Source organism: Alligator mississippiensis, chromosome 1, assembly GCF_030867095.1.
Source record: "Alligator mississippiensis isolate rAllMis1 chromosome 1, rAllMis1, whole genome shotgun sequence".
NCBI classification, from domain to species: domain Eukaryota; kingdom Metazoa; phylum Chordata; order Crocodylia; family Alligatoridae; genus Alligator; species Alligator mississippiensis.
This window is the reverse complement of record NC_081824.1, coordinates 324,488,260-324,507,190: the sequence shown is the minus strand read 5'-3', so window position 1 is coordinate 324,507,190 and position 18,931 is coordinate 324,488,260. Positions and strand designations below refer to the sequence as shown.

The following is an 18,931-nucleotide window of genomic DNA, read 5'->3' as shown; positions in this document are numbered from 1 at the left end:
GGGGGTGCACTGGGCTGTTCCTAGTGGGGGGCTGGACCAGACTGCGCTTGGGGTAGGCAGTGGTGGAACTGGGCGGGGGACAAGGGGGAGGGCTGCAGCTACCCCAAAATTTGCTGTAGCTGCCCCCCCCCCCCCCCCCCTAACTCCCCCTCCCAGCACTGCCACCACCTGCCCTGAGCTCAGCTTGGCCCAGCCCTCCTCTGGGAAGAACCCGGTACAGCCCTGGCCCCAGCCCACCCTGCTCTGCTCGAGGCAGATCCAGGGGCACATGCCCCGTCCCCTCCCAGATGAGTGTTGGAAGCTGTCACACGAGCGCCAGACGAGCCACAGAACGAACAGCTCCTGGACAAGCAGTGCATAGCAGTGGGAGCTGCACTCCCCCCTCCCTTCCTGCACCCTCCGGACGACCTGTGGCTCCGTCCTGCACTTGCCTCGGCTAGGCAGTGCCTGCCCCAGCCCCTGCCCCAGCTCCACTCCCTCCCTCACAGCGTGGGCCCTTGATCTGACCCCCCACACTCTCTCCCCTTCCACCACACCAGACTTACCAGCTGAATGCAGCTCTCCACACTGCCACCTGTGCTCCTCACTGCCTACATGCTGCACTGCAACTGTGTTCATGCACGGGCCATTTATCAGCCAAATTATCAGCCATATCAGGCCAATTTTCAGATACAGACAATTTTCTTTATATCGGTACCTATCTGATATCAAACCTATGTATCGATGCACCTTTAACAGCCAGCACTCTCCCTTGCCAGGGAAGGTTGTCAGTGATTAGTCCTGCAGTTCCCATGGCTGATTGGTGCAACCTGGGCAGGGATACAGCTGTTGGAGCTCTGTTGGCCACAATGGCTGTGGCAAGATCAGGGTCCCAGAGGGGCTCCTTGACAGCTTGCCATTGTCCAGGCTATCAGGGAGCTAGCCACTCTCCTATCCCCCTAGTCTTCCACCTCTGCCTTGGAGGGAGGCAGAGAGAGTGGAGGACTGAGATACTGGAGATTCTAGGATCCCCTGTAGTGCAATGTATAACTGGACAGGTATTGCACATAGTACTACCAGGTTCATCCTTAATAACTCTACTATTTTTAACTCTGTGACCCTAGAGTTTCTGGTAAAGATAGATTTAAATTTTAACTAACTTTTTTGTTTGATAAATGCATTTTTAATAGCACTTTCTATTACACAGTTGATACAAAATTGTGGATACTGTTGTACAAAATGTATATTGTTGTTTTTATATTCCAAAAGAATATTTCTTTTTAATTTCCTTCCTTCCCTACTGATTCCTTGTAAGGGAATAAATAAAGTTTTGGTTAGCATGAAAGAGCTAAGTGATATACTTAGAAAAACAAAAGTGTTACTTGATTCTTTTGGTTTCCTAAATTTTCAGAGTTTAAAGGAAATATTTATATTAGGACTGTATAGCCTTAACCTCCTTTAAAGCAATATTTTTGGGTATGAAATTGTTTTACTGGATAGGTGAAAAGTGAGGTATCAGAGGCTCCTGGCAAACATCCATTTAATGGTGCATTGGGATCTAATCTCCAATCCCAACAATCACACCTCTTGCCATGCCAACACATACATGGTAGGAAATGCGATTTGTGCCAATTATGCCATTACTACTTGCCAGTGCAGGAGAATCCCAGCACTGGGAAGTTGAAAGTTGGGTGCCTGTAGCCTCTCATGCAGCTGATTGTCAGCCATGGTCCAGAGAGCCCCGGGTATGGTTCGAGACCTGGGGCTGTTGGGGCTGGGATTGACAGTCAGCTATATGATTGTCAGCCCTGATGGGTTCAAGGGTTTCCCCTGCCAGGGAAACTTTAAACCCCATACCTGACAGGTCTTGCAAGATGTGGAGGATCAGAGTGGGCTCCCCTCAAAGGTCTATCCCTGCCACAAGCTTCTGATGCCTTGTACCCAGGATCCTTATTGCAGGGCAAGGAGCCCAGCCCCTTCTGCCCTCTGATCTCTCACCCACACACACACCAAGGCAGCCCTTGGCCTAGTTGGAGAACTGGGACTGCCCAGAAGCTCAGTGCCAATATTCATTTGAGACCAGGGTTGCCCCAGGCTAGTGCTGACAATGTTGTTGGCAGGCTGGTTGGAGATCTGGGCCTGTCCAAAACTTATTGTGACAGTGAGCTGATTTGTCCAGCATTTGCTCTAGAGGGGCCTGGTGTGTGGATGTGCTACAAGTTCAATGTAAGAGGCCATAAAAATTATCCAAAAAATGTTCTGCATTATTTCTGAAATATTTTTATGGCTGATTTGCCATTTTATGGCACCTTATAGTGGATACATGTGTAGCACCCTTGCCATTTATGCTGTAATTAATGTGTTAATTCTGGCGTAAATGTAACATGTAAAGGGGGCCAGAATTTACAAGTAGAAACTAGAGCAAACTAATAGTAATACATGGTTGGGCTGTACAATGACAAAGTTAAATTCATCATTAGGAGATTACCTTCAGATTGGAGTACAGCCACCAGCCAAAATAGTCTGTCCCTCGCTTGCTGACCTCTATATCAATTTTATGTAGGTGTAGGATTGGCTTCTTCTTTTACTTGGTTTTTTAGGGCTCATAGAAAATTAAGTAAGGATAGAAATTCTCTGCTCCCTCCTAGGTATCAACAATGGCTTTTATTACCTTTTAAAGAAAATATCTGTAATTTTGTTGTTTTAAGGCTATAATGTTGGCTGTGTTCAATGCTGAGTAGATAAGGTGAGCGATATGTCCGTGGATTTTTACTTCTTATGTTAGTCAATTTAATAACAAGTTTTAATTTACTGCTTTTAATTTTCTTTTAGGAGTTTTAAATAATATTTTTTGCCATGACTTGCATTAATTAAAGTACTTAGTCATGAGCTATTTCTACTCTTTGATATTTTAATTAGATTTGAATTCATTGTTTTAATTTTACATTAAAAAGATTTTGCAACTGATTATAATCTAACTTTTATTTTATGGGGTTTCAGTACAGACCTAGTCATTTTGAATAATCTAGCAAGGGCAGACATTGAAACAGTTAAATATTGTGTCATCCAGTAGTGACATGTGTGAACAGAAAAAAGTAAATTGTGAAATATTGGCATATAATGGTTGCTTCTAAATGAACTGCAGCTGAGAATGAATTGATTTAAACCACCAAGTGGAAAGAGTCAATTTAAATTGTTTCAGTTGCCAGTCGTTTTTCTGAAGAAAGGTACAATTCTCATTGTTTGCTATGACCATTTGTCACAGGGTGTCTTCCAGGGGGGTGATTGCTCAGGACTGCTGCAGCCTTGTCTGGTCTCTGAGAGAGTCCCCTGAAGCCAGTCCAGGCTTGACTTCTAGAGCCAAGAGAGGAGCCTAGACTCTCTCCCGCTCTGAGACTCTGGCCTTTTGATTTCTCACCTTCCTTCCCCCATTCTTCATAGATCCTGACTCAAGGAATGAGCATCCAGTTCTGCTTTGGGGAGGGGGGGATCAAGTGCAACTCACAGTTCCAAGTCACTTCAATAATGGCATTTCATTTACTAGGGTAAAAGCCACCCAGCCAGAGGCTATTTAAAAAAAAACACCTTGCCATTTTTGTTATTTAAACCATAAAAGCAATGCAATGGATTGAAAACTGAAAGAATAAAACAAATTCAAAGATTAAATGGGATAAAAAAAAATATTTTTCTTTTTTGAAAAAAAAATAGTCTTGGTCAGACCCTATGTGCTATGTTGGATTGTACTAACAAACCACCCCAAAAAGTAAGAAGGACAATCCGAGTTACCATAAAGGAAGGACAGAGTAGAAGGGGAAGAAAAACTTACAAAAAGAAAAAGAAGAAGCAAAAAGGAAAAGATAACAGGAAAATACAGAAAGGTATAAGCAAAGACAAAAGAATCAGGGGAAAGCATGTGGCATCTGTGTTGGGACATCAGGCAATGGGATACCAGGCAAAAAGGAATGCCTTTCTCCATCTCAAAGAGAACTCCAGCAGGAAAATTGGGCTTCTGTTCCAAAATTTGCTGCATTATGAATCACTGATGTACGTAATTACTATGAGCTAACACTTATCTCAAGTGTGTAATAAAAAAAACTTATCTATCCCCTTCCATGAACCTTCACATGAAATTAAGGTACACATAGAATCATAGAGAAATAATGCTGGAAGAGACCTCCAGAGGTCATTTAGTTTAACTCCCATGGCAGCCAACATCCTGCTTCTATGCCATTTTGTCAATAATATCCTCAAGAGATCCTGGGTAGATCAGGATGCCCCCTACTACAAAGGAAGGGAAAAACCGCCACAGTCTATACCAATCTGACCTAGGGTAAAATTCCTTCCTGGCCCCAAATATGGCACTCAGTCTGACCTTGAGCACGGGGGCAAGACCCTCTAGTCAGGAATCTCTGGTTTTGGTCCCAGCAGGAGCTTCAGCACACCCCAGTCAAGGTCTCCAGCTTTGGCTGTAGCCAACCCCTAATGCTGCTGAGGGAGGCTTAAAAAAAACCCTGACACATGTAAGAAAGCAGGGTGGGGGGAACGAGCAAAGCACAGGAAATACCCATAGTAAAATATAGGCATAGTTATAGATTATTCCCAACCAATGGCTGCCTCTTCCTGAACACCTCCAGTGATGGAGAGTCCAACATCCTTAGGCAAGCTATTCCACTGCCTCATTGGTCTAGCAGCGTCAAAGTGTTTTCTGGATATCCAGTATAAACTTACTTTGCTGCAACTTCAAGCCATTGGTCTGTGTCTTCCTCTCTGCAGCAAGAAAGAAAAGGTGCTTTCTCTCTTCTTTATGGCTTCCTTTTTAGTATTTGAATACTGCCATCATGTCCCCTCTTCAGCACCTTTTCTACAAGCTGAAGATGCCTCATTCCTTCAGCCTTTCCTCATATGACTTGCTTTTGAAGCCCTTTATCATCTTTGTTGTCCAGCCTGGACACTCTCTAACTTCTCCAAGTCTTTGAGTCTGTGGTCTATCAAGACTTTTCCATCGTGCTGCCATCCAGCCAGGTATCACCCATTTTGTATCTGTATTTCTGATTATTCCTCTGGAGGTGTAGAATCTTGTATTTGTCCTCATTGAATTTCATCCTGTTAGCTCTAGTCCAACTTTTCAATCTGTCGAGATCCTTCTGAATTGCGCTCACATCCTCCAACGTGTTTTCAATCCTTCTCCGTGTCTATCCACCCCAGCCTCAGTAGTTTTACGCAGCCCACCTTTCTCCAGTTTGTTTATGAGAAGGTCATGCAGGACCTTCTCATAATACAGGCAGTCCTTGACTTACAACGTTTTGAATTACAACATTTTAGACTTAGAACATTTATAAATTGACACCCGGTTTCAACTTTATGACGTCAGTTTCAACTTTACAACGCTTGATCCGATGTGATGTCACATCACACCAGTGAACAAGTTCTCTGCATCACCCATCTCCCTGGAGAACATCTGTCCAAACTTTCTTGGACACTGTCTTTAAGAAAGCAGACAAGACTCTAGAAAAATCTGCAGCCAAGAACCCTTCAAAAAGTCCAGAGAGGTTGAATCAAAGGAGTCCTTCCAAATCGATATCATGCTGTTTACAATATAAATACATTAATGTAGCTATATTACTCATCTGTAATTGATTGAGTACAAAATTCTGGGTTATTTTTGGTGAAAATAGGATATCGGGCCTTGGTTGAGGAACCAATTCCCCATTTATAACATTGTTTCCTATGGGAAAATAATTTCTGAGTTGCAATGTTTCGACTTAAGACATGGTTTTCAGGAACCAATTGTGTTGTAAGTCCGAGGACTGCCTGTACATTATATCCATGGCGTTCCCATCATCCACCCAAGTAGTTACTTTTTCAATGAAAGAGATCAAGATTGTTTGATATGATTTGTTTTTCATAAATCCATGATGGCAGCTTGCAATCAGACCTTCCTCCTCCAGATGCTTGCAAATGGCCTTCCTTAGGATATGGTATGCTCCAGTAAATTCCCAGGTCTTGAGGTGAGGTCTGTAATTCCCCAGGTTCTTCATTTTGCCTTTTTTAAAGAGGGACACTATGTTGACCATTTTCCAGTCCTCTAGCACCTGGCCTGTCTCCCACAACTTCATGAATATGATTGCCAAGGCTTCCACGATCTTTTCTGCCAATTCCTTCAAGGTTGAAGCTCCTCCAGCCCTGCTGATTTTTAATTCATTCAGACCCTACAAAAGCTCTCTGACTGTCTCTTGTTATCTCCTTCCCCAGCTTGCCCCCTTCCTTATACAGATAATCCTTATTAGGTATCTGGCTGCAGCTTAATTTTTTTGTGAAGACCGAGGCAAAGTAGCTGTTGTGAGTAGCTCCACCTTCTTGGCATCTTCTGTTAGGAGTTTCCCCTGGCTTGTTAACAGAGGACCCACAGCTTCTTTGGCCCTTCTTTTCTGGCCAGCATACTTACAGAACTGTTTCGTGTTTTCCTTAACATCCATTGCCAGGTGTAGTTCATTCTTTATTTTGGCCCTCCTGATTTTGCCCCTGCAGATTCTTACTATTTTATGGTATGCTTCCTTAACCCTTTCTTCCAATGCCTGTTTTTTTGTTTGTTTGTTTTTTGGGGTTTTTTTTTTTTGTTTTTAATTTCAGGCATTTTGGAAGTGACTTGTGCAGCCACATTGGTCTCTTGCCATTTTTCTTGTGCTTCCATCATGTCTGGACACTTTCTTGTTGAGCTTCTAATACTGTGATCTTAGCTCCCGGCATTTCTGGGTGCCTTTATCCTTTGGTCTGTCCTTCCGTGACGCTATGCCTATTAACTCCTTGAGTCTGATGAAATATGCCTTTTTGCCTAATGTCTTAAATTTGCTGACCATGTGCTTTGCCTCTCTCGAGACTTGGAACTTTATTGTAATTACTTCCTCCCAAGTTACCCATCACCTTCACATCCTCCACCAATTCTTCCCTGTTGATCAGGACAGGATCCAAGATAGAAGCTCCTGTAGTTGTATCCTCTACTTTCTGGAAGAAAAGTTGTCCTCTACACAAGTTGGGAACCACCTTGACATTTAATGTTTGGCTGCATTGTTCTTTCAGCAGATGTCCATAAAATTGAAGTTTCCCATCAGTACCATCCCATAGCTTTTGGATAGATGTCACCTGCTTGAAGAGTGCCTCATTCACCTCCTCTTCCTGATTTGGTGGCCTGTAATAAATCTCCTCCATTATAGTGGTGCTGCATCTTTTACCATTCATCTTCACCCAAAGTAAAATGCTTTTTGTGTTCTAAATGGCTAGTTTAATTGCGTAGGCTACCATTCTGTTTTTGTGAGGTCGGTTGTTTTTTAGCCGTCGGATATAATATATAATTGTAGTTGAATGATGGCAAACTGATTATATAAATAAGGATATATAAACTTATATATCCTTATTTTTATATATCCTTATATTTGATTATATAAATAAGGATATATAAACTTAGATATTTCCAACTTTATTTTTAACAACTTTTTTGTTACTACTGTTGCTGCTTAACAGAATAATAAAAATAGTTTTTCTAATTAGTTTTTCCTTTCCAGTTATCTAAATCTGTTCTGTTTCTAAAGGTTAATGATGTTTACCATATCTGAGAACAACAGTAATGGTGTAATTGTTTTATGCACAAGATTCTGCTGTTTCAAGCTTGGTGTATACAGAGCCATATTCTGACACCTAACAGGAAGGATTGTGGTATTATTGATTACATATCAATTAATATATATATGTTTATGTAGCCTTGTTTTTATTATTAAAGGTTATTGAAGACTAATTTCATAGAAACTTAAGAAAAATATAGCAGGTGCATCTGAAATAGATGCTTCACCCAGTTGGTTATCTGCCACTTAAGAATGGGATCTATACATATCACTATAGGCATAGTTGGTAGGACTACCTGTTATTACTATTGTCTTACACTTTCATTTATAGGTAGACAAGGTTCTTTGGGTAAATCTGATATCTTTTATTAGACCAACTCAAATAGTTGGGAAAATTCTTTTTTGCAAGCTTTTGGGTATAAATACCCTTTGTCAGGCTATATAATGTATAAACTTTCCTTTATATGACTATTCAGTCACTAATAACTGTATTAGACTTAAACCATCTATGCTGAAATTTTTGTGCTGGGCAATTGGCTTGGGCTGAAAATGTAAAAAAAAAAAAAAAAAAAATCAAATTAAAGCATTTAGCAGTTTCTGACAACAAGGCTAACAAATACTACATGGCTTTGTCCATGTTAAAAATTTCTGACAATTTGTATTTAGAGAAGCTCTAGCACCTCATGCTTTGGAGAAGGGACTTAGAATTTGACAGGCAAAGGCCTTTGTGTCAGGGAACTTTCTTTACTAATCCTGTGAAAAATCCACTCAAATTTGGCCTGGTTTATGAAAAATTATCCAGTTCGTACATACTGAGTTAAGACTTGCCAGTGCATTGCAGTTAGGGACTCCAAAGTTTCAATCTGTACTAAGCATGTTTCAGCCTCTGACTGTGGTTCTCCCTGCAGTTGCAGCTTTGATCTGCTGCAAACCATGCTACCTGAAATAAGAAAAGGGACTCCACCTGTCATGTACTGGCAGTCCCCATCCCTACAGACAGTGTGGAAGCTGAATCATTCAAGCATAGGCAGGAAAACAGCTGGACCTGGTAGGACAGAGAGTAAATTGTATAAGGGCCAAGTGAGCAGGGGAGATTGGGACTGGATTTGGTGGAGGGATAAATCACTTGGGGTTGGATGTGGTGAGACTGGGACTGGCTGGATAAGGAGAGCAGCATTTGGAAGCAAATGGTAGGAAGGGGGTAGACAAATCAGTTGAAGAGTCAGAGTGTAATTCTGAAATGGACTGAGCAAAAGTTGGAGTGGGGGCAGCGGTGGGACCCTGAGATTGGCTGAGGATCTCTCAGCTAGTAGGAACTGGTGGAGAATGGGATTGAAATAAGGCTAGTTACACAAAAACCTACATTAAAAGAAAGTCAAACTGCTTCAGTCAAACACTTAGAAGTGAAGAAATGTCAGAATTAAGGTTACCTGGACCACCTTAATTTGCCCTCCTTCTGCATACTCATTACAAAATAGTCGATCAACCCTTCCTCATTATTGTAGAGGTTGGATGGAGCTGAACAGGAGGCACGGTGTCAGGGAGAAAGAACAGGCTTACATAGTGTGATTCCTCTGTGACACTAGGGAAGCTATTTAAGCCAAACTTCCATAAAGTGGTTGCTAACAAACTTTTTTTTTTTTAATTTCTCTAACTCATCTGATTTGTAGAAGAGCTGAAAATTTGCAGCTAAAGGCTGATGCTGCTGGTATTGTCAGAACATATCAGGCCACTGAAACTAGTGTTGGAAAGTTTCTTGGGTCCGGAATGTAGTATCTGATTAACACTAGACTCCTCCAACCCATCCCACAGCAACACAGTCTCCTGGGGGGTGAGGTGGGGTAGGGGGAAGGGCTGCAGAAGCAAAGCACACTCTGCTGTGGCTTCCCACGGAAGAGGATGCGTGCATTCACTCTTCCAAGAGAAACTTTCCTGGGAGTGATTCAGTCCTTGTTCCCAAGTTATTTTTCTCCTGGACTGGCCATTTTTGCTCTGGGAGAAAAATCCTGAACATCTGTACACTCCTGGTGTTTCCTGGGACAGCTGCCACACTCCCAGGAGAATCTGAATGTCTGTTCATGGCCAAACCCTGTGGTCATGTACTGAACTATAAAGAGAAAATAAAATAATGAATAAGTATTAATTTAAGGGAGCTGTATGGTTGTCCTGTCCAGTTATACTGAATGAGGCAGCGATACTGTGAAAAAAAGCAATATGTGATTATGATGCAACTGTCTCTTAATGCACATGCACAAGGAAAATGAATCAAGATTGCACAGGCTACTGTAATTTTGGGATTTATTAGCTTTTGATTGCCTGATTTTGTAGTCTTTGAGAGTGTATGTATGTAATATGCATAAGTAAATATTTTGAGAAGAAAAATGGATTTTGAACACTCTGTAATTATTTATAGATATCTACTTACGGTTTTTTAAAACATCTCATTTTATGTGTGTATGTTATGTCATTTATGCCAATGCTTTAGTATATACAGGGATTGCAACAATTAATTTTTCAAAGCCAAACAGTTCCATGATTACAATCAAAGTGCAGCCTATTTGCTTGTTAATTTTCCTTGAAATGGTTGAGTTTGTTGGGGAAAGTGCTTAATTAATGAATGGCTTAAATTTCTGTATTCTAACTCAGCCATTCCCACACTTTGTGTCTATTCCTTTGTCCCGCTACTATAATTACAAAATAATGAAGCCATTGTTCAAACTTCTTGTCCAGATCAAGGGGACATTCCAGAGCAGTTCGAAAGTGATGTGTCACATCCATCTGGGAACATTGTCAATGGAGGCCATGTCACAAACACTGTGCCAGCAACAGCCACTTCACAGCAGGACTTAAGTGAGTTCTCAGCTTCGAAACAAGTGAATACCCACTTTACATGGCAAATGCATTAAACAAAAAAGCAGCAAATTTAGGATTCTGTAATTATGTGTATCAAACTGATTGAAAACTTTTCTTCAAAGCTAGTGCTTATGTGCTGAAGAGAGAGGAACATGGCTATTCTGTTAATTTTGGATTTACTGTAGGATGATTTTTCATGCCTTTCTCTTAGCTTTGCTTTAATTTAATCATTTGTGTTTTGGATCTAAAGACTTCTTTGGGGGTTTTAAGATATCTTTAACTTCCATGATTGTTGCTGTCTGGGGTGATGGATCTGAAGTTTCTTTTTCTTAATAGGTGCTTGTCTTTGGTGATTATTTTGAATACCAGTTGACTAAATGTGTTGGTCTGACTAATGGGGAAAGGATATAAGCCACTTGCATGAGTCAATACCGATGCTTTCAGTGAAACGCACTCAGTTTCTCCTGTGTTTCCATACCATTCAGAGATACAGTAATTTTTTATCAGTATAGTTTTTGAGCTTCAAATAGCTTTTGGTATTTTGTGCACCTAAAAAATTGCTACTTTATAGAAGTGACTAGTGTTTACCTGACAGCATAGATATTCTGTAATTATTTTTTCCTCAGTGGCTTTTTATAATACTTGCCTTTTTATATAGAATCTTCTATTTAAGTTTTGTAAAACACTTTACAAACATGAAAGCAGCAAATCTCGCAATATTCCTGTGAGGAAGGCAAGTAGCAATGTCTATTGCAAAGATGGGAAAACTGACAAGAGTTGAGGACTTTTTTGTACTTGCCACCTAAATATTTTCCCCTGTAGAAGCTGCGTTCACAACTTAAGTCACATCCCATCTTTGGAAGCTTGATCTAAGTATGTATTTGATCTGTTTTAAGAGAATCATCCAGGTTTGAGCAAAATTTTCAAAGTCATCCAGGAAGTCTGTGGCAGAGTGAGAGTATGTGCATTTATCCTGACAGCCTGTCCCTCTGCAAGTTACAAGGCTGTCCCATTCATTTTCTGTTTAAGAGTCCTAAGGATTCTTTGTGTAACCAATAAGATAGGAAGACATAATAATGGGAAGAAATGTTTCCTCTTAATGATATAGTGCTTTTATGAACTTGCACAGTAGTTTTAGGCTCTTTTTCTGTACAGTTTTATTTGCTGCTTATCTGTTTTCCATCTTACACAATGTTGAATACCTGTGTATTAAATGCATTCCTGAACTGCATATCACCTCTTGTTTATAACTTGCACTTACACAGTGCAGTAACCAAACTTAGTATGTCAAATGTTACAAATGTAAAAATAACTCCGTTACAGCAGCAGTTAATCAAAGAGAGTCTGAAGATCAGCGAAGAGAAGAGGATGAGAAAAAATGGGAGGAAGAAAGGAAACAAAGGGAAGAAAGAAGGCAGAGAGAACGACAGGAAGCTTTGGAAAAAGAGCAAAGAGAACTAGAAAAACTGAATGAGGAAATGGTGACATAACATTTAAAATTCCCATAGTAATGCTGTATAATGTTGTACCATATACTTTGAACTATATAAACCACATAATTCCAATAGACTATATTAACTTCTTTAGTAGTGGTGTTATATCTGCACATATTTCCTAAATCATCACAATAGAATTAAGCAAGATTTGTTAGGTTATATCTTTTACTGGACTAACTGTATAGTTGGAGGGAGATGTTTGACAGCTTTGTAGCATAAAATGGTCCAGAAAAAAACCAGAAACAGCTTAAGTTAAATGTCAGGTAGAACAATTACTTTTAAAAATTCTTTTGTGCAACTGAAAGCAATCATTTAAAATGAAAAGTGGACACTAATTCTGGGGAACAGTGTTGTTCTCAGAAGTAATCACAGACCAAGGAAAGAACAGTTTAAACAGATAAACCCAAGTATGTGAAAAACCTAAATTAATTCAACAGAGAAGATGGCCATTATCATTTATGGAGCAAAGGGGAATTAGTAGAGGGAGCTGGTTACTTCGACTGAGCCATAAAACCATTGTCTTTAAATCCATGGTTTTTTATGCCCAGTAAAATTGTGAATTGTGGTTCCCTGGCCCTTCTTCTAGGGCTGTAGCGTAGGGTTTTTCTCCAGAGGAGGGCTATGATGTCCGAGACCAAGTGGTGGTTCTGTCATAACGGATGGTTCTAGGCATTAAAGTATTATATATAACATTAAAGCAAATTGAAGACAACAAACAATCTGAGTGTCAGTTTAGAAGATGGTGATTTCTCTTTACCTTTTTTTGGACAGTTCACTCTAGAGCATCGTGGTAGTTTAGTTTCACTTGTTCAAGTTTTATTTTAAAGTTGGTCCAATAAAAGACTACCAAAACAAATCTGATTTTTGTAGGCAAACTTAATATATACCAAATTTTCTTTCACTTGTAATATTATATTGCATCCACAACTCTGATTAGAACCAAAGTTTTTGTTGCTAATATTTCTCCTTGAGTGGTGTTGGGTGTCAGGGCTGTCTAACTACTAAGTCCCAGGGGGGCACATGCCCTGGTGCCGGCACACTATGCAGTCTATACCAGGGCACTGTTTGGATGCTCCCTGATGCTTCCCCCTCTTTCCCTTCCCATAACTGCAGTGCTTGCCCTTGCAGGTACCCCCTACCAATGCTGCACCATGGGGGCAGACACAGGCATGGGGGGAGACAAGTGGCAGGGAGGGAAGGCAGCAGGGTGAAGGCATAGGTATAGATAGAAGGCAAGAGGTCCAGGAGCAAAGGACAGCTTTGGGGGGGACAAATTTAAAATAACCTTCCCAATTATTCAATTTTATATATGAAAAATTATAACAAATTTATAATTATTCCATTTATAGAATCTAATAATTGGGAGGGTCATCTTAAATTTGTAGTAGTCTTGGATTTGGGCCAGTATGGTATATGCCATAGGGTATTAAAGTATTATGTGTAGCATTAGAACAAGTTGAATACAAATAACAGTCTGGGTGTCAGTTTAGTATAGAAATATCACAAATCTCTAATCCTTCAATTTCATCTAAGCAAAACTTCCATTGACTAAAGCATGTTTTTCCTATGCAATGACTGCAGGCTCAGAATGAGTGTAGCAAATGTAACAATGAAGATAGTATTCAAAATGAATCATAGGTTAGTGTTTGCAGATTAGGCTGACATGGTACTGAAATTAATGTGTCAATATATTGAGCTCCATATATGATTGTCTTAAATATTTTTCCTATGACCAGTCAGCATGATATATTCCTGGGTGTTGTTTTTGTGTTGTATTTCTTAGAAGCTGATCCAAGATTCATTGAAAATGGAAAGAAAAGAGGAAGATGCTCAAGTCAAAAAGTCAGAAATTGGTATTCCTGATGCTAAAAGCAATTTGGCTGATCCTCTTCCTACTCCCTTAGAAAAATACATGAAAATTATTCAGCAGAACAGAGAGCAGGAGCTGGCAAGCAAGGTAATATTGGCCAATACAGTGGACAATTACAGGGTGTAGGAGCAAGTTCAAATAGTGACTTTCTAAGACAGTGTTGTGTCTCTAAGAATATATAAGTCAGGAGGTAAGAGACCGCTGAACTGAACCTTTTTTTCTCATACATTTCTTCACTGACAAAGTTAATGTAAGAGCAATGAGCAAATTTATAATACAGTTGTTTGGTTAGCTAGTTGGGGTTGTGTTCCTTGTGTCCCTTAGTGTTATTCTAAGAGATTTTGGCTAGGTCACATGAGAAATATAAAGCTTTGCAAAGGAAATACTTTTGATTGTGAGGAAATAACATACAATAGAATATTTATATTTAGTTTTAGTTAATTCCAAAATGTTGCACCTAAACAGAGGCCAGTTAAAAAAAAAAAAATCAGGCCATCGGTTTTGACAGTAACTGCCAAAATCTGTTTACCTAGTCCACAAAACAGTAAGCAGTAAGATGCAGGTGGTAATGTTCATGCTTACAAAATGTTGTTTCTGTACAAATTGTTTTTCAGGGGGCATATTTATACATGTAAATGATATTGCACAAAGACTGCATTTGTCTAGACAAATGGGTTCCAGAAACTGAAATCTGTCCTCGGGAATGTGGGTACCTCTGTGGTGAGAGGCACATCTTTCCCTTGGTGGCTTACAGTGAGCAGATTATCTATTAAATATGTTTGTTTGGTTTGTTTGTTTTTTTTTTGGGGGGGGGGGGGGGGGGGTTAGTGAGATGTTTTTTCTATTCAAAAGTTTTTCACACTTGTTATCCTAAACATCACTTTCTTTTGATGCAGTATATTATTGGCAGTGTGCTTGGTGTTTTCTAACACATCTTGTTTTTGAAGCCATTATGTACATACAGCTCAAATTTTTTTTTTTTTTACAAAAATAGCTTATCTTTGCTTTAGCTGCATATGGTTATATACTATATTACATTGGCAAAGTTAGGCCAAAGGACTAGATAACATGTAATGTTTCCTTCTGTTATCAGACCTTGGTGAAAGAGGAAGTAGAAGAAGTATCACTGATGGAAAGACTAACGTCTAGTGATAAAGAGGAAAGGTAAGGCTGATGTGTTTTTAGTGTTGTTGTTATTTTTGTGACTAGTACTCACTTGAGAATACTGCTGGATTTTATGCTTAAGAAATATCCACGGTCTAAAAACAAAATGGATATACAGACAAACCTGTTTCTTAAAGGAGTATTACACTGAAAAATCCTGCCTTTGTTCTACTTGTTTAAGTTAGAGGGGCCATTTTTAAAAATTGTCTTACCAGGCTGTCCACCTGCCCCTCCCCCCCCTTTTTTTCTTCTTGCAATGAAGAATTTATTGTGAACGGCAGCACAACTGTAAAATAATGTTAAGCAACAGAATCCAATAGTTTTAGCACTGCTGTTGCCAAACCAGTTATTTATGGGATAGCAGCAATATAATCTCTATATTGTACTCAGCTGAGGAGAAACTTCCCTGGGGTAAAGCTTTTAGAGTAAATTTAGCCTATGGATTACTGTGTGGAGGTAGAGCAATTCTACTGTTTAATGTACCTTGCTTTTTAGGGAGGTTCTCTCTGCTGCTAGTTACAATGCCTCCTGTCTTTTGAGTTTGCTGGTTTCACTACAGTGTGGGTCTGTGTCAAATTTCTGCCGTCTCTGGAAAAATCACTAGTAGCTGTAGGAGCAGATTTGGTCAGATAGGTATCTGCCTCATCAGGCTGTAGACTAACTAGCCATCTGTTTCATGTTGATTGCAAAGTAGCTGTTATGTTTGAACCATGGTCGGCTCAGACCAAATGAAAGACTCCTTATCCTGTCAACACTATGCTGTGCATTTGGGCTATAGGGAGACATTGTTGAAGTACTCAAGTAATATTGAACCATCCTTACTTCCCAATGGCTCTATCCCTTTGAGAAACAGTGATTAACGTTCCTACAGGCTATTTGCTTGTCATTGGTCCTATTGCACCCTACCTCTGTCACACCCTCTGTTGGAAGTTAAGGTAACCTGGCACAGGTAGAACAGCAATAGGTTGCTTTGAACATTTATCAAGATTGTATTTCCTCAGGTGATACACATTTGTGGGTTGTAACTGAGCTTGTCTCCCCCTTGCTATATTTTTCTCCAAATCGCATGCTAACCATGTTACTGTGAAGTTGTACCCGAGTTCTGATGAGGAATTCCCATGCAAAACAAAAGCAATATTACATTGCTCGCCTTCAGCATCAGATACAGGTTTTGCTCACTTTATGCTGCATGTGTTCCTGGAAAACAGCACAGAACTCAAACTGTATAAAGGGAACCCACTTTACAATGTAACAAATAGGGATATATCCCTATTTCTACCACTTTTACAAGATAATTTTGGTACTCAACAACAGCAGACAGTACACACAAGCACAAGGGGGTGGTGAATGTTACCATAATGGGTATGGCAACTACAGAAACGTGTGTCGCAGACAACAAGCGAGGAGCACAGATCCACACAGGAGACTATTTTGGTGTGGGTCACTCCCACAATTCACTGCACAAAGCAGCTGACTACAAGCTTCCACCATACCAATTGCATAAAAGTGAATTTACCTCGCATATATCAAATTTTTGGTATAAAAGAGGTCATCACATAAGAGCAAATTCACACATACAGAACCCGCATAAAGTGAGTGAAACCTGTATAAGCACTAATTTCTGAGAGGATGATTTCCTTGTATGAAAATATTTTCAGTTACTAGTATTCTGTTACTACCACTTAAGGTAGAGTTTGAGACCTTTGTCAGTAACTTGAAAGGCTGGCTCATGAGCCAGCGTGAAAATACAGTCCACTTGCTAGTAACTTTTTTCTATGCAATTATATTGCATGTGTAAACTTCAGGTAAGAGCCTGCTTTACAGTCTGTTCATAACTCCTTTTCCCTCCCTTTCCAAATTTAGTGTTGCAGGCATTTCTCATGGAGGCCCTGATGAAGACTTCTGGTGAACAGCATTGACTGGTCTCTCCTCAGTGCCAGAACAACACAGAATGAAGCAGCAGCAGAACTGCTTTTATTTTAATATGGCTGAATAGGGGGGGTTGAACTGGGTATAGTTTGTTACAGAACAGCATACAGTTTTAAAACAGTAACTGTGCCCCTGGAGTAATTAACAGGTTGAATAGTACCAAGAGTACCACTTATTTTGCTAACCAGTAAGCAAGGGGTCTTTAACTTGGTGTGTTAAGTATCACACCAACTTTCCCATCTTTACACAATATTCTGAGCGCTCAGAGAGGGTCTGCTGTACATTCACAAGTATTAATTTATGATAAAATACAGGCAAAGTAGATTTGAAAGTGGTTCCCCTCTCCCCACAGGGTGCTTACCTTGATTTTATAAATAGCATGTTAAGTAACTATTATAAAGCTCAGCTAGGACAATTACTTTTAATGTTGTATTCCTACAGACAAATGGTACTTGGAGAGCAGTATAGTTTTAACAGTGCTGACTGGAGTTAGCTTAAGTACTTTTCTATAGAAGCGGTGATAGACAGGAACAATCCCCCACACATTTAAACAAGTGATGCTACTGCATTCCGTCTCTACTGATGCCTTAGCCACTCCACAAGAGAGTGATACAACAAGGCTACTATGAGTTTGGGGGTTGCATTTTGTAGACTGTTCTTGGGGTTTTTTAATAATAAAATGCATCAGCTATGCATTGAGCAGTTCATTAATTGCCAATTAAGTCTAATGCTGAAACCTTCTTTAGGATTGCAGGAAAATACTCCTGATAGAGCTAGCTTACTAAAGGTGTAATGTACCAGCATCCTGTACTTGGTAATTCTGAACCTAAATAATGTATAATCTGCAGCTCTGCCAACTGAACACACTGAATTTGAAACAACTGAAAAATGGCATTAAAGTCCTGCCTTTGACACCATCAGTGTATTTAATAGTGATCTGGCTTGAAAACCTGGTGAAAATTCACAGCTTTTTGGCATAGTTTTTAAAAAATGAGTTGAATAAGACTTCTCTTCCTGAGGATATACACATTTGACTGTACATAAGAGCACAGTAGGATGAGTGTTCAGAGAGACTTGAGATAGCAGCTGTACCTCAGTAATCAGGAAGGCTTCCTAAAGTATGGAGAAAAAATATTATTGATATGATTCTCTCCTACAGAGGTTATCATTCAAGAGACTGACTTGGTTCTTGATAGCGACTTGTAGCCTAACAGTTGTCCTGGTCCCTGCATGTAACATTTCTGTTGGTGAGAGACCAGCTTAAAACTGCTACAGCATTAATTAAATACATTTGTATGGCATGGTAAATCAGCTGAGGACATTGTCCTAGCATTTCCTAGTTGTTAGGGCTGGAAGGTACCAGCCCCCGTGCAGATCGAGTCCCCCTGCACTTGGGCAGGAAAGACTGCTGGGATCAGATGACCCCAGCAAGATGGGCACCAAGATGCTCTTTGAATATTGCCAGGGTGGGTGACTATACCACCTCTCTGGGGAGCCTGTTCCAAACCCTCAGCACTTGACTTTTAAACTTGTGAAGAAGTTTTTCCTTATGTCTAGCTTGAAGTGATCCTCAATCAGTTTGTGCCCATTATTTCTTGACCTCCCCTGGGGGACCTTGGTGAACAGAATGTTTCCCCAGGCCCTGATGTACACCCGAGAGAGAGAAAGAGAGACTGCTATTAAGTCCCTCCGAGTCTTCTTTTCTCCAGGCTGAACAGCCTCTCCTTGTCTGAACTGCTCTCTAGGCATCTTATACATGTGGCCCTCCTTTGGATTCTCTCAAGCTACTCTACATCCTTCCTTAAGTGCAGCAGCCAGCACTGGATGCAGAACTCTAGCTGCAGTCTGGCATTAGTAATGGTAACCGTTAACTGAAGGAAAGCTATTTCTTTTACTCAAGATGAACTTGTCACAGGAATTCAAGAGCCGTGTAGAATGGACATTCATCAGAATAAAGTTACCTAGCTGCCCTTGCTTAATGAGCCAAAAGTATGAGAAGTTCTTAAAATAAGCATACACAACCA

The 18,931-nt window shown here is 40.1% G+C and overlaps 1 protein-coding gene across 6 annotated transcripts in view; it reads left to right on the top strand.

The window, feature by feature from the left end:
* OFD1 (OFD1 centriole and centriolar satellite protein) overlaps window positions 1-17,824 on the top strand; it is a 72,059-nt gene extending 54,235 nt beyond the window's left edge. For 5 of the 6 annotated variants that reach the window (XM_019494981.2, XM_019494982.2, XM_019494984.1 and 2 more), the window contains 5 exons: window positions 10,326-10,445; window positions 11,772-11,929; window positions 13,728-13,901; window positions 14,908-14,978; window positions 16,842-17,824. In XM_019494981.2, coding sequence (XP_019350526.1) covers window positions 10,326-10,445; window positions 11,772-11,929; window positions 13,728-13,901; window positions 14,908-14,978; window positions 16,842-16,887 — 569 coding nt within the window. In that variant the 3' untranslated portion in view covers window positions 16,888-17,824. The remainder of the gene's footprint in view (window positions 1-10,325; window positions 10,446-11,771; window positions 11,930-13,727; window positions 13,902-14,907; window positions 14,979-16,841) is intronic. The other variant, XM_019494983.2, reaches the window with a different exon arrangement.
* Window positions 17,825-18,931: the final 1,107 nt, after the last annotated feature.